Raw genomic sequence first — 21823 nt, 5'->3', positions numbered from 1 at the left:
TTTCCATATCAACAGCCATCATTCGAGCATCGATATGCCACCTTTTGAGCTGTTGTATGGGAGGAGGTGTCGGACTCCCATTTGCTGGGAAGAGGTAGGGAAACATGTGATGGGTAGAACAGAGATAGTGCTTCAAACGACAGAGCAGATATAGTAGGTTAGACAGAGGTTGTTGACCACTCAGAGTCGCCAGAGGAGTTATGCGGATAGGCGTCGGTCCGAACTTGAGTTTCAGGTCGGAGATTTTGTGCTCCTAAAGGTATCTCCTTGGAAAGGAGTGATCCGGTTCAGGAAGAGAGGCAAGCTAGGGCCTCGGTATATTGGTCCGTTTAGAGTGATTGCGTGGGTGGGCAGGGTAGCATATAGTTTGGAGCTGCCTACGGAGTTGTGCCATATTCACGACACATTCCATGTGTCCCAGCTGAGAAAGGGTGTAGTCGACGAGTCGGCAGTGGTGCCACTGGGGGATATTCAGGTGGATGCGAGCCTGAAGTATACCGAAAGGCCAATCGCGATTGTGGATCAAAGGATCAAGGTTCTGAGGAACAAGGAGGTGCTCTTGGTTCTAGTTCAGTGACCACATCGGAGGGGGTCCGAGCTGACTTGGGAGACAGAGTCAGAAATGCGGGAGCAACATTCAGAGTTGTTTTCAGTATGAGACTTCGAGGGCGAAGTCTGGTTCTAGTGGGGGAGAATTGTAACATCCCAAGGTTCAGGTGCAGCTATTCAACCCCCCATTCTTTTCTTTTGTGGTCAAGTTTAGCCCTTTATTGGAAAATGTGGCAAATGAGTACGCTGGGCGTACTCATGCGCTTAATTTGGACGCGGAGTCGCCAAGGTACGCTGGGCGTACCCAGAGTTACACCGGGCGTACCCGGCCCAGGTGCAAAACTCTAATCTGGCTTGTGCACTATTTAAAGGGTCCTAAGGCTTATTTCTCAGCCTCCATATCAGTGAGTGAAACCCTAAGACAGAGCCTCCTATCGTTCTTGGTGGGTGTGAGTGTTGTTGGAGCTAATTGTACATTGGTGGCTTAGTGAAGAAGAAGGAAAGGAGCTTTTGGAGGCTAAAGCTTGAAGTGCAAGCTTGGATCTGAGATCTATAGAGAAAGGGGCTACACTTAGAGGTATAAAGTTCAAAACTTTCCTATCCTTTTTGGTTTATTGTTGCATGTGTCATTTCTAGGGCTAAAAACCCCAAAGGTGGAGACTTTATGAGTGTAAGGTGCTCCATGGTCCGAGATCTGTCCCTTTCAGTGGTATTAGTGGTTTAGATCCATAAAGTTTCCATCTTGGTTGTTGGTATGAGGTCATGCTTGAGTAATAAGCCTTCTAGAGTTAGAGAATGGAATATTATGGGAGTTGGTGACTTATTCAGCCATGCAAAGGCTTAAAGTCATCAACTTTATGGATTAAGAGGCTTAGAAGTGGTCAGATCTAGAAGTTGGACGTGGGTCTTAACTGTTTAAGACCTCAAGAGCTAAAGGGATGAAACAAGGGAGTACGTCGGGCGTAATCCCAGTACGCGTCGCGTACTGGGTGGCATTCCCCGATTCTGAGAGGCATCCGGGTACGCTCAGCGTACACATATGGTACGCGCAGCGTAACCCGGAAAGTTGACTTTTAGGGTATGGTCTATAGTGGGGCCTTTTGAGTTATGAGAGGGGTAAAATGGTCTTTTTACCCTTCTGAGAGTGTCATAAGAGGACATAGTCTAGCCTTTGAGAGTTATATTAAATAAGGTACTTATTTCATGTGATTAGGCGGAGGCCAGACCAGAGTTTTACCGAGTCAGAGATTTACCGAGCTACCGGAGGTGAGTCTTCTCACTATACTTTACCTAGAGTGGTGATATGTGCATAATTAGTTCATATTAAGTATACATTTTTATTCATTTATTAGCTTAATTATCGCATATTATGGACAAAAGGTACTTAAAAGTGTTAAATTATGTTTTTCAGTCCAAAGATGAAGCTCGGAAGCGAAAGGAAGCAGGTGAAACAATTACAAGATTGAGAATGGAATAAAGAAGAAAAACACTAAAAAAGGCACCTACTCGGCGAGTCAGATCGTCTACTCGGCGAGTCCAATCGAAGAATCGAGAAGATAATGACTCGGGATCCCAGAGAGTTATCGCAATGCAGGGAATGTGAGAGGGACTCGACGAGTCACCACTTGACTCGACGAGTCGATTCGTATATTTAAAGATAATTCCACAGATCGATTGAGGGAGTTCTGGGACGATTCAGAAAGTGCTTTGCCACGATTGAGAAGCCAGAAAAACCCTAGAAGACGACAAAGGAAGCTAGAATTCGATTCCGGAAAGTAATTAAGGCAAAATTTCATCATTCCACTTATTCTTTTGTTTATTCATTATGATTAAGCAATTTGACTTTGTTTGTTTGCTGTTATTTACTTTAATTATGAGCTAAAACCTTTAGACTTCTGTTTGGGGATACAAAGTTGACAATATGGTTTGATTGATTGGTAGGATTAATTCCAAGTTGGTGAATTTTTGTTATTTTAGCTTGCTAAAGAACCTTGTGTGTGAATAAGAATTAATTTTCTATTAATAGGAAGATAATTGATTAGCATGAACATCTACTGATTATTAACCTCATATGCTATGTGATCACTATGCTATATGTCTAGGATTAATGAATATGAAACTAGAATTAATAAGAAAATTGAGTAAATTCATGTGCAAGCTTGTAAGATGACCATCAAACAAGAAGTTAATTAAAAGAATAAATTAATTGACCATTGCAAGTCTAACTTAACCCGAATAATTAATCTAGTGAATATAATTAAATTAGACAATTGGCCACTGTTTAAGTTAGTTTATTTGCTAAGGATTAGGATAGTGAACATGAACCTAATCACTTGAATCGGTAACCAACGAAAGAATTAATCCATTGCACTATTACCTTGAAATCAACCATAGAGTTAACCAAGTTGAACTAAACAGAAGTTCCTTTCCAATTATTGAATCTAGTTAAATCGTTAGTTTCTAGTCTTAAATTAGTAACAGTTAGTAAGTTTCTAGTCTTGTAAAACTAGATAAAAACCCCTTCTTAATTAACTTAGATTAAATTAGTTTTTAGTTTAATTTGCCGTTCCCTGTGTTCGATACCTTGCTTATTTAGCTATACCACAATTGATAGGTTCACTGCCTTTTGTGTGTTATTTGATAATTAAAAGTAGGTTTAAAACTAGTTGGTTTTACACACATCAAGTGGTAACAGAGTTATGTGTTAGAGATATTTATGCTATCAATGTGAAGTGTGGCACTGCATTATTTCTATGTGATTTATGTTGTGTGTATATCAGAGTTAGGACCGGAAGGTCCACAGAGCTAGGACCAGAGGGTCCGCAGAGTTAGGGCCCATAAAGTTATAGCCTCGAGTGGCTAACATGTGCTATATGTGGTATTTTTAGAATTACGTGTCAGTGTATTTGTATGCTATTTATGTGTTGAGATTTATTGTGATATGTAATATGCATGATTCAGAGTTATCAGAGTGAGGGCCTTTGGGTCCATAGAGTCAGGGCCAGAAGGCCCACAGAGAGTTAGGACTGGAGGGTCCCACTGAGACATACAGACCAGTGGGTCCACATAGATTATAGCCCCGAGTGGCTAATAGAGTGGTATTTTGGGGAACTCACTAAGCTCCGTGCTTACAGTGTTTGTGTATGTGTTTCAGGTTTTCTCAGGATCACGGGACGGCACCGGCTCGATTGTACACACCAGAGAAAGCGTTTGTTTTGAGGATCCTGGTTTTCTTAATTGAATGAAAAAAATAGTCATGTATTGAAACTTAAACAAAAGAACGGGATTTTTATGAAAAGTGATAAAGAGATAAGCGATTTTAAATGAAAATTTTGTTTTGAAAATTTCGGTGTTACAATAGACTTGCTCATCCCCATGGGAACATTCTTCGTCGCTTAGTATCTACTTTCAATCTTCCCACCTCATCACACACTCTTCCATCTGTTTGTGAACCCTGTCAGTTAGGCAAAAGTCATAAGCTTCCTTTTCATTCAGATCATGTTTCTTGTAACACTCCTTTCGAATTAATTTATTCAGATGTTTGGGGACCAGCTCCCATGTTTTCAATAAATGGAAATCGATACTTTGTCCTTTTTGTTGATGATTTTAGTAAGTTTGTATGGATATATTTTCTCCCTAAAAAATCACAAGTGTTACAAACCTTTATAAACTTTCGAAATATGATTAAAACTCAGTTTGGCTGTGAAATCAAAAAATTTCAATCAGATTGGGGTGGCGAATTTCAACCAGTTTCCACCTATCTTCAATCTTGTGGCATTAACCATCGCATTTCTTGCCCATATAATTCTGAACAAAACGGATATGTAGAACGACGCCATCGCATTATAATTGAAAAAGGCTTATCTCTTCTTGCTCAATCCTCCCTTCCACCACTACTAGAAAAAAGACCTTTTACGACGCGCAAAACACGACGCTCTTTGATTTATGTTACGCATTAGAGAGCGACATTAAAAAAGTGTCATCTCTTCAAAAATTTTAAGGATTTAGGTCGCGCATTACTGAGTGCCCTTAAATTAGTGTCTGATGTAAAAATATTAAAAACACGGAGGGCACCTATAATAAAAAGGGCGTCCTCTACAAATGTCGCTTTATAATTTTAATAAACACGCGTTTGGACTCAGGGGGGAAACTAAATCCCCCAAAATTTTGAACACCCGCTTCCTCTTCCTCTCTACTCTCTACACCCGCCAAATCAACTTCATTCTCTCCCTTCTTTCTCTCTGCAAACCCCTTCTTCTCCGATCGACTTTCACTTCCTTCTATGTGCAAACCCTAATCAAACATAACACATTTGAAATAGTAATATCTTCTTTCATTTTCTCCCCTACTACTCTCTGTAAAACCTAGCAGCCGCCACCACTAGAAACATGGAAAATCCCCCAAAATTTTGAAGTACCCCGCTCACTCCTCTCAATATCTCTTGCGCTTTCGTATTTATAGCCAGAGTTGGAGAGCGAAAAGAAGAAAGAAGAAAGAAATGATGTGCGTATTCTTCCTCTTTTCTTCCTCTAGCTCGATCACAACCCTTCTTCTCCCTTCTTATTATTTCTTTTTTTATTTGCAGGTGAGGGTGTGAGGTGGCGTTCAAAGGTTGTCAAGGGGTTGTGAGGAGCTATAGGGATCAAGTTCGAGGTTGAAGATTAGAAACCGAAGGTTGAAGATCAGATTTGGGATTAGATGAGTCGCTGGTACAACTGACGTCATCGTGGTGTAGGTCAGATGAGTCGCCGGAGTCCAGGCCAAGTAACAGTGTCGTTGGAGTTTCGGGAAGCTAACGATGTCATCAATTCGAGTGCAGGTGATGTGCCGATTATTGATTTTGGATCAATTACTAACTGTTTGCCATTTTCTTTCTAGAAAATCAATGTAGTGTCTGCTTCTTAATCTTGTTCTCTATGAGTACCATTGTTACCGTCTCTGGTAAAAACATCTAACCATATGCCAGATTCGTTGATTCAGGTTCTCCTCTTCTCCTTTACGTCCCTAAACTTCTTTTCAATCAACACAATTAAGTTTTTACTGCCCACTAAGTGTTTGATTATTTGCTTCACTGAGTATTGCAATATTTGATTATCAAATCAAGGCCCCTGTCTCATCTTGTGTAATCCATTTTTGATACTAGTATTGTTGTTGTATGTTAAAAGGCTACAAAAGTACTTGTTAAAGAGTATGAGTTTGATGAAAAGAAGATGGCAAATGTGCAGTCTCATCTGGTGCGTATCAATAAGGGCATTATTGTACTTTTTAAATTTATTATTATTTTTTAATTTTTAATAATTGGGTTATGCAGGAAAAATTGGTTGCCAATAACTATTACTTGAACAGGTCTCCAAAAGATGCGTACAGATAAATATATTATTCATGAAGTGAAGGCAAGAATAGTTGAATGGTATATGATTATGAACAGGGGCAAATGCGTAAAACAAATTATGATTCTTTTTATTATGGATGGTGCACAGGACAAGGGCAGGCTGGTCAAGACTGGAAGCTTTACACATTCATATCCATTTTGTTGAAGATCTGATACCCCTCTTATCTACAGAGCAGTTCCCATGATGAGCAGGTAATAAACAATAATAATATTAGTAATGACCTTCTTTCTTTTTAGCATACCCTTTTTAATATGTTTTAATTTTTATTCTGGATCCATAATACAGTTGCTTGAAGCAGCTTGGTGTCTTACAAACATAGCTGCTGGAAAACCTAAAGAAACAAGAGCTTAATTGCCTGCATTACCTTTACTCATTGCTCAAATTGGAGGTTAGTGTTAAGTACTTAGTTTTTAATATTTCTTGATTTTTTCATATCACTTCAATGGCGTAATTCTAATTTTGTAATTGTTATCCAAAAAAGAGTTCAGTGCCTGTTGCAGAGCAGTGTGCTTAAGCATTAGGAAATGTTGCAGGAGAAGGTGAAGAACCGAGACAAATTCTGATTTCTCAAGGGGCATTACTTCCTCTTGCAAAAATGATGTTGCCAAATAAAGTTTCAGTTAACGGGTGAACCAAGTTTCTCTGAAATGGTTAGTTTTTGTAAATTTTTTATACAAAATCCAATTTTGTTCTTCAATATTATAAAGATCAACGGTAAATTGGTAATTTTTGCTTTTGTTTTCCAATTTTCAGGCGACAGCATTGTCAGGGCCTCCTTATATCTTTGTTTCTACTCCAGCTTGTGTCCAAAGATGTCTTTCATCAGGTGTTCTTCAAGCAAAATCCGTTCATGATTATCTTTCAATTATTATTCTTGATAAGGTATGGATTCTTTTCTTTCTGTAACATTTATAATACTCTTTATTAAAGTACTGATTCATGTTAGTAAATCAGGCAGATCTTATTTTTACATATGGATATGAAAAGAATCTCAAAGATCTCAAAACTCACATTCCTAAAAGATGTCAATGCCTTCTCATGGCTGCTACCTCAAGGTTTGTTTGTGTCATTATCACTTCTTATAAGATGGTATTTCCATTTCTACCCCTGCAATTTCTTCATTCAATTAATTCTGATGAAATTTTTGCAGTGATGATGTTGAAAGCTTGAAGAAGCTTTATCTACACAATCCCTATATTCTTACTTTAGCAGAAGTTGGTGATGGAAAGGACGAAATTGTCCCCAAAAATGTTCAGCAATTTTGGGTAAGAGCTTAAGAGCTAAAATCTTGTATACTTATTTAACAAACTTATTTTAGGGCATTTCTTTAATACATTTTATAGTTTCTTGAATCTTTATTTATTTCTTTTACTTTTATATTTAGATACAATGTAGTTATCGAGATAAGCTTCTTTACATTCTTGCAATTTTGAAGTTGGATCTTGTTCAAAAGAAAGTCTTTATATTTACAAATACAATTGACACAAGTTTTAGACTAAAACTTTGAGCAAGTATTATTTTTCCCATTAAATTAATCTTTTTTTTACCTATTATAGATTTTAATAAAACTTTTTATATATTTTTTGACAGTTTGGTATAAAATCTGCTGTGTTAAATGCTGAATTGCCTGTGAATTGACGTCTACATATTCTTGAGGTATTATTCCCTTTGACTTTTCTTGAAGTTTTTATAATTCTATATAATGTTTTTTAGGGTTTTGGTTCTTAAATGAATAAAGAAAACAAATTTCCTGGGCGGGAAAGAAGCAGACATACTTGCTGGTAAGATGAGTATGGTACAGTTGCAAGGGCGGGACCAGTTGCTGACAGCACAAAATGAAATGCTCAAGGTACTCTACTCTACTGCTTCATCATATATGTCTGCAAGTTTGGTTGGCAGTTTCCCTTATTACAGATGCGTTGGCTGCATCTGGTCAGGTATAAATTCACCAAATGTTGACTTTGACTTGACTTGACATATAGTTTAAGGAAAATGTTTGACTATTTGTCAGTTAGTTGACTTCTTAACCATTTTTTTGTTTTGTTTTGTTTTAGGCGTTGATTGCTAGTTCGGTTTCAAAAGGGAATTATAGATCTGTGAAGGATATCACATACTTCGTGTTGACTGTAATGTTAATTAATAATTATTTTGTTTATATAATATATAAAGATGTTTTTATTTTATAAAAGTTAATTAATGTTTTATTATTTTCTTTAGATTGGTTTTGTGATGGGTGTTACTTTGGCTGCAATATTGGGAGTTTCATTTGGTTCCATAGTCACACTGTTCACTAAGGACATTGGAGTATTGGCGATTGCTAGAACCGGGGTTTTGGTAAACTCCCTATAATACCCTTGTTGTTAATATATATATATATATATACATATATATATATATACATACATATATATATATATATATATATATATATATATATATATATATATATATATATATATATTTCTGATGCGTTTTGATTTTGTGAAAAAAGTTTGTGAGTGCTAGTCAGCCTTTGAATGCTTTTGCTTTTATTGTTGATGGTTTGCATTATGGAGTTTCAGACTTCCCGTATGCTGCTTATTCCATGGTATGCTTTTTTTTAGACATGAATATAAAATTACATATTTGCCCTTGGATTAATATGTTTTCACTGTAGATGCTTGTTGGGATTTTATCGTCTGTAATTGCAACTTGTTATGAGATGGTATTACCACATTTTTCATACTAATACTAATTACTAAGGCAGATTTCATTTGATGTGTCTCTTGGATTAATAATAGCACAATGTTTATCAGGCCAAAACCATTGCATTTTGCAATAGTTGATGAACTTGATTATGTCCTAATTGATGAGGGAAGAAACCCATTGCTGATAAGGGGTGAGGTATGTCTTCTTACTTTGAGTGCTGTACGGATAAATGATGTTTAAAAAATATTTGGGAAAGTAAACAAAAGGAACTAGTTACTTAACAACTTTGATATTTTGATATGCATCTCATTCTCAGGCTAGCAAGGATGCTGCACGTAACACAGTTGCTGCTAAAGTAGCTGAGCTTCTCATGCGTGGCCTCGTATTTTACTTTTTTGCCCTTCTTTTTCCTTTTTGATGTCTTGTTATCCATCTCCATTGTATGCGTATCTCATTATTTGTTCCACTACACATCATGTAAATTTATATATTGTAACAAATAGAATTGTAAGACATTAAATTTTATGAAATGGATTATATTTTTTGTATATGATATTTTATTTTATATTGTGAGGCATTAAATGCAAATTTAATTTGAAAATTAGTAAATCTATAAAAAATATTTTTTTTTAACATTTAAAATTATGATACGCAAACATGCGTGTCATCTTCATTTATGACATGGCCTTTCTTGACAGAGGCTTTCTTGATACGCATTGCGTGTCATTAACACGCGCGTCGTAAGGTTACGACACGCGAATGCGTATCGTCTTCCTTTATGACAGGGCCTTCCTTGATACGCATTGCGTGTCGTAACCGAGCGTCGTAAATGCGCGTCGTCTATAGACGACGCGCAAAAGCGCGTCGTCTCTCTTTATGACAGGGCCTTCCTTGACACGCATTTGCGCGTCGTCTGAGCGTTTTACGACGCGCAATGAGCGTCGTAAAAGGCCTTTTTTCTAGTAGTGCACACACGTTTTGGGAACACGCATTTAAATCTGCTACCTACCTTCACAACAGAACTATCACACCAACACTAAACTATGCACCCCCTTACTCCATACTATACAAAACAGACCCTGATTATACCTTTTTTACGTACTTTTGACTGTCTGTGCTACCCGTTTTTACGCCCCTACACAAGACATAAAATGGACTTTCGCTCCTTTCCTTGTGTCTTCATTGGGTATAGTGCCTCCCACAAAGGCTATCTCTGCTTACACCTTCCTTCCTCTCGCATCTACATCTCGAGACATGTTATCTTTAATGAATCCATTTTTCCATATGCCATCTCCCATCCGTCTATTCCTACCCCCACCTCCTCTCCACATCCTACGCACCTCACCACTGATTCTCTTCTAAGTCATGCAACTTCCATTCCTCAACCACCTACTCCACCCTCCCCCACTCCCTCTCCTCCTTCGTCCACAACCTCCTCTACAACATCCCCAACACCTTCATGCCCTTCTCGTCAACGCCACATAGTTCGTTCTCACGCCAAACAAACCACTCGTTTTCTAAGACCAGCCGACAACAACCAACATCCCATAGTTACTCGAGCTCGCACAAACTCCCTCAAACCACGCTCATTTCTCACATCTACCTCTACTCCACCCACGACAGAACCTCAAAATCTTCCCACAGCCCTTCAAGACCCCTATTGGTCCAATGCAATGAAGTGTGAATTTGATGCCTTAATGAAAAATAATACTTGGTCTCTAGTCCTACGCCCTCCTAATACTAACATTGTTGGTTGCAAGTGGCTTTTCAGGATCAAGCGACACTCAGATGGGTTACAAGGCACGCCTTGTTGCAAAAGGATTTAGCCAAGAAGAAGGGGTTGATTTCTTTGAAACCTTCAGTCCTTTCATCAAACCAACAACAATTCGCTTAGTAATCTCAGTGGAATTATCTAGAGGATGGACCATTCGGCAACTAGACATCAACAATGCATTCCTAAATGGTGTGCTAACGGAAGATGTTTACATGGAACAACCTCGTGGCTTCGAAGATTCATCTCACCCTCATTCTGTGTGTAAACTTCACAAAGCCATTTATGGCTTAAAACAAGCTCCCCGAGCGTGGTTTAAACAACTCAAACAACATCTTGTTACTCATGGCTTTAGAGCCTGTCAGTTAGATACATCTCTATTTGTGCACAGATCCACCAATAACACCATTTACATCCTAGTTTATGTGGATGATCTGATCGTTACTGGTAATAATTCAACCCTCATCCAAACCATCATCAACAACTTACATCAGTCCTTTGCTCTCAAAGATCTAGGAAAACTCAATTATTTTCTAGGTGTCCAAATCACAGCAACAACCACAGGTCTCACTCTTTCCTAATCCAAGTATATCTAGGATCTTCTCACCAAATGCAACATGCTCCACTCGAAACCCATCACCACACCTGCCGACCCATCCACTCGTCTTACTCTTTCTAGTGACCCCTTTCCTGATCCAAAGTTATACAAACAAACAGTTGGTTCCCTTCAATATGCAACCATCAAGCGCCCTGATATAGCCTATGCTGTCAACCGTGTCTGCCAGTTCATGCATGCGCCCACCACCCTTCATTGGCAAGCTGTGAAACGAATACTTCACTATCTAAATGGCACCTTACATCACTGTCTCCATTTTCAAGCTCATCAAGCATCTTCACTAGTTGCATACTCAGATTCTGGATGGATATCAGACACGGATTATAGTCGATCTCAATATGGTTTTGCTATTTTTCATGGCCCAAACTTGATCAGTTGGACATCTCGAAAGCAACGAGTAGTAGCTCGATCCAACACTGAAGCTGAATACAGAGCAATCGCCTACACAACAGCTGAACTCCTTTGGATTAAACAACTACTTAGAGATCTTCATGTAGCTGTCCCAAAACCTCAACTTATACTTTGTGACAATGTCGGTGCCACCTTCATGTGTAAAATTCCAGTCATCAGTACTCGTTCCAAGCATATCGCCTTAGATTTCCATTTTGTTCGGGAACAAGTGGACTCCGGTACCCTTCACATCGGCTAAGTACATTCAGCCGACCAACTGGCTGATATCTTCACCAAACCACTGCCTAAAGATCGCATAGCTCATCTTCGTGACAAGCTTCAAGTCAGACCTTCCTTTGAGCTTGACGGGGGGTAATAACGGATATAATAAATTAACATGTGTTTGTAAAAGTAGTTATTAGAATAAGTCATACTTGTCCTGGTCTCATGGTACTGTCATTCACGTGCCTATGTATTAGGAGTTAGGTATTGCTTTGCATCTGTATTGTTGTATAAATACCTGTGTACCAGATGATATAATATACATCAATTTTTCACTGTCTCTTTCATAAACTTACATTGCTTACACTCCATGGGTTTTTGTATCAATTTTTTATAAATCTAATATTATGAATTATTAATTTGATTCATACAATTGGTGTTGTTCAATTTCATGGACGTATTTTTGGTGGCTTTCGACAAAGATTCCGGCAAGCTTGTGGCTTTTGACAAAGGTACGTCTTGATTTTAGTATGATTTTCTTTCGATTTGGTTTATCTTTACACTTGATTTTTAAGTTCAGATTGGCTATAATTGGGTCCACACTTCTGTTGCAAAAGGAATTGACTATGCATCCACCTCCACTTCATCCCCCATTGTTGGTAACTGGAATCGATCCTTCGGGTGAAATTGAAATTAAAAATTTACTTTTCTCGCTATTTCTTCCTTTCTAATTGGAAATATATCGAATTTAATGACACGGGTATAATGTTCTAATGTTAATATTCATATTGTTTTGGGTAGAACTATGTAAAGAGAAGGGTTATCTGCATAATTCAAATAATAAATAGATAACTAGATTAGATTGTTGTAATTATTTGTAAGTTATTCTGTAACTTCATAGATCCGATTATTATGGATTTTCTTTTGTAATTGTTATCTATATAAATCAATGATACACCTACGGGTAAACTTAAGCCAATACATTCTCTTTTTCAATTCTATAAAGATGTTAATCTATAAATCTTTTTTTAGCAGAGAGAAAATAGTCTCACAGATAATCTCTTACAAGTAAGCTTATTTTCCAATTTATACAAAGTTCCTGCTTTAGTTTCATGTTTTTCTTGAATCTCTTACGAGTACCATGATGTTACTATTGCTTCTTCTTCTATTTGATTGATTACAACATGGTTTTTATTTACATGTTAATTTGGTGGATACTTTTTAGTAACTATCTAGTTGGAATAATAGAATGGAAGATAAACATAGTTTTGACACTGATATCAAAACCATAAGTACGAAGAAAAAAGTAAAAGGTTGCTTGTTGTCTTTCATCTAGGGTAAATAGCACAAAAGACATTAAATTTACACTAAAATTTTAATTTGATACTGTGTTTTTTTTGTCTCAAATTTGACACTGTGTTTTCTAGTTTTTTACGATTCTAACCACTTGACTGGTAAACCAGGTTATCTGTTGACGTGGCATGATGACATGTCAATTTGTGAAGACGTGTCATGCTGACATGACATGTTGACGTGTCAAAATTGATTTTTTTTCTACAAAAGACACTACTTTTTTTTTTGGATTTTGACACTAAGTTTATTTTATTTTATTTTTTAAAATTTTAACACTTCATTTTTTTGTTCCAAATCGAATATCATTTTTTTCCAAATTTATTGAATGTTGACCATTTTTCTTTTGAACCCGTATTAATAATTTTTATTACATTTTATACCGTATAAATACATTTTTTTCGTTTAAAAACCATATTTTTATATAAATACAATGATTTTTTTTACATTCAAACCATACTTAAAAGTATGGTTTTTTTAAATAAAAAAATGTATTTATAAAAAAGTATTTAAAAGTATGATTTCAAATGAAAAATGATCAACATTGAACAAAATTAGAAAAAAAAATGATGTTTGATTTGGAACAAAAAAAATAGAGTGTCAAAATTGAAAAAAAAAATTAAACTTAGTGTGGAAATAAAAAAAATGATAATTTGTGTCTTTTGTAGAAAAAAATCAATTTTGACACGTCAGCATGTCACATCATCAAAACTTACGTCTTTATGTCACGTCAGCAGATAACTAGATTGACCAGTCAAGTGGTCGAAATTGTGAAAAATTAGAAAACGTAGTGTCAAATTTGAGACAAAAAAAAACAATAGTATTTCAATAATTAATTACAGAAGAAAGTTTACATAGACGTAGCGGGTAAACGAGCAAGAAGTTATGTTGCAACCCCTTTTTGGATGACAAAACTAATTCTTATAAATACAACATCTATAGATCTTAGGGTCATAACATTACTATACATGACCCGTTGGACTCTATTAAGTAGCTCCACAACTTCTGGCGCAAGGAAACCGAAAGTATCAAATGTAAAAGGTATAAACGTGTGTTGATTTTCCATGCACGCTTTCTCATGTTCTACCACGTTGCATGATGCAGCTTTTAAATCAGCTTGTCCCACAGTGAAAATCCCACTCCCCAAGCCTAAAAAAGGGAGGAAATGATGGGTTTTAGGTAAAACAAATAAACTAGAAAAACAATTCCTAAGTTCGCATGCAACTTACTTTGGATCTATGTTTTAACTATTGAACATATAACTTTGAATTGCAAAACAAGAACCCTAGAGGAGGAGGCTATTTTCGAAAATAGTAAACTAGGGTTTAGGAGTTACATACCTTTCAATTGTTATAGCAAACAATTGATAATTCCCTTGATCTTGATCTTGATCTTCTTGGAAGCTTAGCACCACAAGTGTAATGCCTCTAATGGAATCACACCCAAAACAAGCAAGAAGGAAACTAGAAGGAGAGAGGGGGAGGGAGTATGCAATAATCGGCCTAGGGTTTCTTCAAAAAAAATCAGTGACCTAAAATGTGAGCCAGGAGGCTCCTTAAATAGTTGAAGGATCTAGGGTTTTGGGGAAACCCTAGTTATCCTTTGCTTAGGGCCTAAGCAAAACCCAAGGGCCTTATCTTGGACCCCTTGGACGAATTCTCTAGGGTTTCCCCTAGGGTTTTCGTCCACCTCCTTCCAAGGGGGTTCTGGATCCTTCCATTCAACTATCAGTTAATTGCAAATTAGTCCCTGCACTTTATAATTAATTCTTTTAACCCCAAAATTAATTCTAATTAATTTCTGGCCAACTATTAATTAAACATAATGATTTCTTATTAATATATTAATCTTTTAACATATTAATAAATTCATTTACATTAATTTATTAATCTTATAATAAATTAATATCTCTCCTTTCATAATTTCCTTATCCGGTTGCTAGGTTTGAGGGCAACCGAAAAGGACTGTGTTGCTATCAATTCAAGTATATACCAATTATAGTTATGGGCTTAGACACCTAATCCAACAGGAAACCCCTGTTAGATCCATGCATGCATGCTTCATTCTAGCCCATCCAAATACTAAAACATCAGTTGGTCTAAGTGTTGATCTTCCTTCTAATGAGTCAGTCAGAAAGTTCACAGGTGCCTCTTTCTTGGCAGAAACCTCGACGCGCCTAAATATGTTGAAAAGAACACCCCTAACTAGATTGTGTCGGTACTTAAAACCCGGGAGCTCTTTACAATGAACTGCATGCTCCCCAAAGGAGTCCAAGCATGCCTTGTGACAAACAGGGCAAGTCTCATCAGTTAGAAATAAAGGGTTCATAAGGCGATACTTGAGGATGTCACAATACTCCACTGGCAACATATGTTGGCCAAGACCGTCAATAGGAATAGTCATAAGAAAATTGTGAGCATGTGGGGCCCTTAGACACCCAAAAATTTCTTTCTCCCTAATCATCATGTCGAAGTGAACTTCCATGTCTTGGACAATTTTACTAAAAATGACACTCGTCAATGAATGTTGGGCTTTTGGAGGGGCGGTGTCCTTATTAGTGAAACCGCTGAAGTCAAATCCCGAAATTTTATTGAAACATCCCAAAAATACGGTCTAAAATTTTTATGTAAATCATTAATAAAAACCATAAGTATCATTCATCATATAAAAGTCATAAATCGTGTATCTAAAAAATATCATAACATCTGTCAATATATCAAAATCATATGTCAAAACATCAAAGTGAATCCTCCCAGGCTAAAAGTTGAGTTGTGTGCCATGCAGTCATCCCGAGCTCTTCCCCTTACTAGCGGAAGTACCTGAAACCAAAATTGAAAACTGTAAGCACGAAGCTCAGTGAGTCTCCCCAAACTACCACATACCATACATATAAACACATATAACATAAATTGGGCCTCGCTCAGCATATATACTAGCATATCTACTAATACACATAACATAAGCATAACCGCCTAATCATAAACATACAAACGTTCCTCGGGCCCCGCCCGACATCAGACTGGAATCCAGAAAGCATACAAACATTCCTTGGGAACCGCCTCGGCATCGGACTGTAGTCCGGAAACATACAGATACAAACACATGCTAGAATCACAAAGACATCAAGCATATTAACATTCTTCAGGTACTGCCCCGGCATCGGATCGAAATCTGGAAAACATGTAAACCTACATCGGTCCCCACCCGGCATCGGACCTTAATCCGAAACATAATAACATACATAAATGGGTCGGCCTTGGTGCCTTCAACCAGTTCCTACTGGAGGAAAACTCACCTCAAATGTCGAGTGAAGTAGTTGAACGTCTCTGCTCCCGTAACCGGATCTACTCACACCCTATACAAAATAACCCCTTAGATACCTATCCTTACTTCAAGACCCCTTCATGGGTCAACCTTGGTCAAAGTCAATGTCCAAGTCAAAGTGTAACATCCCAAAATTTAAGGCCAAAAATTCATTTTTAAATAAGTTATTATAAAACCATAAGTAATAAAACCTCCATAATAACATCTCATGTCAAAACCAAAGTGTCAAAGTCAAACATGTTATCAAGAAATAATATCAAAGTGTAATTTCAAAGATCTCATGTGCGGAAAACATAGTGTGATGCGCTGCGATCGAGCTAACTACTTTCCTTTGAAAACGAAGTACCTAAAACCAAAACTGAAAATCGTAAGCACGAAGCTTAATGAGTTCCCCCATCATACCACACATCATACAATAACATACTGCCAGGCGATTCTAGGGTGCCAAACCTACCCATGTCAAGCCATTATGGGGTGCTTGACTTACCCAGGTCAAGCCATTATGGGGTGCTTGACTTACCCATGTCAAGCCAATCTGGGTGCTTGACTTACCCGTCAGTTTATCTCAACCGACTACTGGGGACTATTTCACCCCTACCACTACCATATAATAACATAACATAAACATACTACCAGACAATTCTGGGGTGCCCAACCTAGCCCTCGGTCCTTACGACCGTGACACGGGGACTATTCCCCCTACAACCTACTATCACATAACATGATACCATGCTAACACATAAAACGTATCAGGTAATAGCAAACCTAGATAATCATCACAAAGACAATTATTTATCAAACAACTCCTACTAATGGGTTGGCATTGTGGCCTTTGACCCATTTCTATAGGATGGTAAATCACCTCACATTGTTGAAGTCCCGCAGACACAACCCCAACTGCTGGATGACAGATTCCCGAACTGTCAATATCAAAACATCACCCAATTAATAGTTAGGTCCCAACACATAACCATAAGTTCTTGGAGTAACAGACTATATTACCCCATCTTGGCTTGATTCAAGCCTAAGGCCCAATCCAAAGGCCCAAAAGTCAAACTAGGAATCAAAGCCCAATATATGGCCCAATTTTCCAAATTGATCCCAAACCTTTACATGGTCTTATTCTAAGGCCCAACCATTTAGTCCAGTCCAAATATTTGGAATTTCTAATGGCCCAATATCTCATAATCATAAAGGCCCAATTATGGCCCATTTATGGCCCAATTTTCCAAATTAGGCCCAAACCCTCACATGGGCCTTACCCTAAAGCCCATTAAATTATTATAGTCCATATGATTGCTCTTGGATGGCCCATCAATATCCCAATCACCAAAGCCCAATAGAAAGGCCCAACTCAAAGCCCAAGTGAAATTAGGATTTTCACATAAAATGATGATTAGGGTTAAGTGTTTCTCACTTAACCCATTAAGGACTTAATCCATTAAATCCATCACTCTAATAGATAAGTCATATGGTGTGATTGGGTGTAATTCACAATTCTATTTCAATGGCCTAAATGTGCGCCCCGATAAGTCCAAGCCCATGATTCCAAAATTAGGGTTTTTGAAACCCTAATTAGGGTTTCTAACCCAATCATAGCCCAATAGGCCCAAAATTGAAGTCCTTAGATCCATTAAGGTTCATTAGGCCCATTAGGGTTTCACTAGGCCCGTTAGGGTTTCGCTAGTTGGGCACCACCCACTACCACCTCGGGTAGTGGTGGTCAACGGCAGCTCACGGCGGCGGTCACCACCTCATGTTGGTGGTTAGAGTTTCTAGTCCATTTTATCCAAGCATCCAAAAATCAACTACACGCAAGCAAAAGCATACCGCCACCTAACACGACGGTTAGTGGCAGCAGGAGGCGGCAGCCACCACCTCACGGTGGTGGTTATGAATTTTCTTGATTATTCCGATCACCAGTTACAATTACAACAAATATCCTAAAAATAACACACCCAATAAAATATACACACATCCACTTGAGGCGGCAGGCGCGGTAGAGAGTGGTAGCCACCACCTCAAGGTGGTAGCGGTGGGTTCTTTCTTCGGATCTCCGGTCAAGAAACGCCCTTGTAGCCTCATACTATCACAACACACGAACACAAACACCACAACATGCCCACGACCACCTGTCACAGTGGCTAGCGGCGGCAGAATATGGAGGCGGCAGTTGAAACAGTTTTGCGATGATAGCCACCACCTCATGGTGGTGGCGATGGTTTCTTTTGGTCTACATCCCAGCAAACACGTCAATGACGTGAGTGGAAAACACACGAACCGGCGATGACTTATCTTCAACGGAAACTAGTGCCAGCGCTAACGACTGTAGGAATGGTGACCTCGAACGATGACAATCGCAATGGGAGAACAGGACCTGCTGGTGGTTCTAGTCGTCACCAGCAAACAACGATAGAGCTGGAGGGCGGCATGGACGTCGGCGGCTGTTGGCCCAGACGATGGCGAAGGACGGTCAAAGTAGCACCGACGAACAGATGGGAACGTTGATCCACGGCGGCAACAACGACTATACGACCGACGACCCATTGATTCAACGTCGTGTGTGGCTCTTCGTCTTCAATGGTGGTAGAAATCGACTAAACAACGGTGGCAGGAGGTTAAGGGTGGAGAGGGTGGCGGCTGATAACACTCTTAGGGTTAGGGTTTACCGGAAGGGTTATATACCCGACACCTTCCAAACTTATTGCCATAATGACGCAAATGGCCCCTCCCTTTAGAAATATTTTCGAAACTAACCCATAATTAACCCTTTCAGCACTCAGTCTTAAAACTCATTACAAATCAAGTATAATACTTACCAAACAACCCCTCTCTTCAAGATCTTTTTTTTTCAATTTACTGTAGGAATTACCTTTTTTAACCCCAAACTCTCAGTTATGACATGTGTTGGAATAATATTCCTTAATGATCGATAGATTCAAGCAGGAAAGCAATAAGTGAAACAATAAGAACACAAGAATGGTTTAAGCGATTTCGAATGATTAAACTTTAACACCCCAGAAGAGCTCGATGAAGAACTTCGACTGTAGAGGTGTTTAGGGTTACGATACCAAAGACAATCAAATTTCTAGCATATTTAAGGCATACATGCATGCACTATATATAATACTACATAACCCTAATCACGGTTGGACAGGCCCAAACCGGATATACAAAATACTAGCCCATGACGCAACACATAATACCCAACAATCTCCCCCTTTGCTTCAAGGGAGTCGAGAGCTCAGTTCGATTGAGCTATCACTGACTTCTTCACAGTCTTGAACACACCCGGTATAATGGCCAAAAGAGTTTGTCTAAAAGTAATATACCACCGGAGCATGTCTGTAAAGTTCTTCTTATCTGACTCAGAATTCACCTTGCACCGATGAATGATATTTATGATCTGCTCTAGGCAGTCAATAGAGAAAAAATGTTTGTCCACCAGAGCAAACAAGAACTTTTCCCCTCTGGCCCTTGTAAACATGACCGTCAGGTGAGCATAATCTATTTGACCGAGAGTCATTTTGTTGACATCTCCTGGCTTTACAGTTGGCTTCACCGTCGGTTTCTTTCTCAAGACATTAGCCACTTCCTAATCCATTTTTTCAACTTCGTGGATATAACAAGCTATCATTCGTTTTAGATGTTCCAAAATTAATCCATACTCCTTTGCATTAGTAAGCAAAATGTTGAAGAGCAGGATCCAATCATGAGGATTTAGGTTAGGAAGGTCTACTAGGGAAATGATAGAAACCGAGTTATCCGAACCTCGGTTTATCTTGAAAGTGACATTGATAAACTTCCCTGCAGGCGACGACTTCAGCACCTTGACAGTAGTAATCTTCTGAGCACTCCAAGTCAGATACTGAGGCTGACCGAACTTGAGGTAAAACATCATTCAGTTCACGGTCTACCTGAGGATGAAGAGAAAGAACTTCAACAGTTGAATCAAAGCAGTGAAAAACGAATGCCTTTCATGTTATAGGCATATAGAACTGTGAATCCCTTGTATTATCACAGTCAAACGAAGTCACAGGTTCCAACCAGAGTGATCTTGGAGACTCTATGGCTTCTTTGATCAGTGTCTCCTTAGTCCAAGGAAGGAACTACATCTTCTTGTAACTTAATGCATCATCCGCTTCTTTCTTCTTCTTTTCTCTTTCCTCAGCCTCCTTTTCAATTCGAAGATTTTCATCTATCTCCTCATCCATTTTCTTTCGTTTTAGGATTTCGGAAATAGTTTCTTGATCTTCAACATCTTCATCATCTTCTCCAACAACATGCTTTTTCTTTTCTTTAATACCAGAACCCAAAGCTAAATTATCCTTCGGTTAGGTTTTGACCTTCGGTTTAATTGAAATAGGTTGTGGCTTCTCTTCTTCTCCCCCCTTATTGCGGAGGAACAATTCTCTCCGAAACACCCTTCATTTCTCGTAAGAGTTCAAGTGATGGTAGGAGTTTGGAGGTCAAATGATTGTGAATTGTAAGTGTTAGTATGGGATCATGAGCCTGAAGCACGTTGTGTAACTGAGATAGAACATCCCTAGCACAACTGCGAAAAACAGCTCGCTCTGTTTTTAACAAGGAAATCTTGTGTTCCGCCTTGGAAAATTCAGCTTTCTGTACCGCATTGATAGTAGTATGTTGGGAAAGATCATCTCTGAGTTGCCTTTCCATGAGAAGATCAGCTGTGAGATTTTCGAACCGAGAGTCAATAGAAGACAGGAAGGTCTTGTTGTCAGCAGAGATGTCGGAACGGACAATCTCAAACTTGGTCTGCTCAGCTTGAAGGGATTGAGAAAGTGAAGCGATGGACTTTGTGACCTTGGCAGTATTTGAATCAGCATGACCCTTGAAAGAGTCAAGAAAAACATGGGAGTCACGGATAAGATCTTTACTATCGGAGGTGGCTCGTTTGCACATAGAAGTAGAATCATCCATAGTCGCAGTACATTTTTCGATGGATTCTGTATATTGGTGCAGGGTTGTATCCATGAATTCTTTGAGAAAAACATCATTATACTTTTTTGACGAATCGAACAGTGTATCAAGCTTTTCGTGAACACTGTCGATTTGTTGCTTGGTTACAGGAGCAGATTCATCTTCCTCACTGGGGATTCGATAGGGACTGTAGTAAGTAGAATCAAACTCAAATTCATCTCCTCCAAGAACTAGATTAGAATCATTAAAAAGAGTTGGGGAAATTGGCTCGGTTGTGACTTTAGGGGGTTCTTCAGTCTTCTCCCCAACATCAGATGTGTTGACGTTGACAGAAGAATCTGTGGTAGAGGTGATGATAGGTGTAGTGGTGAAGATTGCATTGGAGAAAATAGGAGTTGGTAATGAAGTAGTGATGACAGGAGGAGAAGTAACAGGTGGTCGTGGAGCAATTGTAGAAGCAGGGGGTGAAGGAGCAACGGTAACCTGAACTGTTGTCTTGGGTGGAGATGAAGGGGGTGTAAGAACAGAATCATCGACAATTTCCACCGGAGTTGGAGGCCGAGGAGGTGTATTACC

General features: G+C 38.6%; 1 protein-coding gene across 5 annotated transcripts; it reads left to right on the top strand.

The window, feature by feature from the left end:
• Positions 1-4673: 4673 nt before the first annotated feature.
• On the top strand, positions 4674-9097 carry LOC111905946 (DEAD-box ATP-dependent RNA helicase 16-like). Of its 5 annotated transcripts, none has more exons than XR_008229931.1 (15): positions 4674-5052; positions 5135-5783; positions 5861-6133; positions 6228-6330; positions 6443-6592; positions 6696-6824; positions 6897-6997; positions 7108-7207; positions 7533-7598; positions 7656-7879; positions 7997-8068; positions 8160-8276; positions 8434-8529; positions 8738-8825; positions 8947-9097. XR_008229931.1 is itself a non-coding variant. In XM_052768055.1 (8 exons), the coding sequence occupies exons 4-8, from the start codon at positions 6590-6592 to the stop codon at positions 7578-7580; spliced, it is 381 nt and encodes a 126-aa protein (XP_052624015.1). In that variant the 5' UTR covers positions 5720-5783; positions 5861-6133; positions 6228-6330; positions 6476-6589; the 3' UTR covers positions 7581-7598. The 5 variants fall into 5 exon arrangements, 2 of the variants coding, with proteins under 2 accessions (XP_052624015.1, XP_052624014.1); XR_008229930.1 differs by having other exon boundaries at positions 6431-6592; XR_008229932.1 differs by having other exon boundaries at positions 6424-6592; positions 6901-6997.
• The last annotated feature ends 12726 nt before the right edge of the window (positions 9098-21823 follow it).

This window comes from Lactuca sativa, chromosome 2 (assembly GCF_002870075.4).
Source record: "Lactuca sativa cultivar Salinas chromosome 2, Lsat_Salinas_v11, whole genome shotgun sequence".
Classification (NCBI taxonomy): Eukaryota; Viridiplantae; Streptophyta; class Magnoliopsida; order Asterales; family Asteraceae; genus Lactuca; species Lactuca sativa.
This window is presented reverse-complemented; position numbering and strand designations above follow the sequence as displayed.

Coding starts and splice junctions, on each gene's coding strand:
- LOC111905946 (XM_052768055.1), top strand. Junction 6,825..6,896: donor CAATTATTATTCTTGATAAG/GTATGGATTCTT, acceptor TTAGTAAATCAG/GCAGATCTTATTTTTACATA. Junction 6,998..7,107: donor CTCATGGCTGCTACCTCAAG/GTTTGTTTGTGT, acceptor TGATGTTGAAAG/CTTGAAGAAGCTTTATCTAC.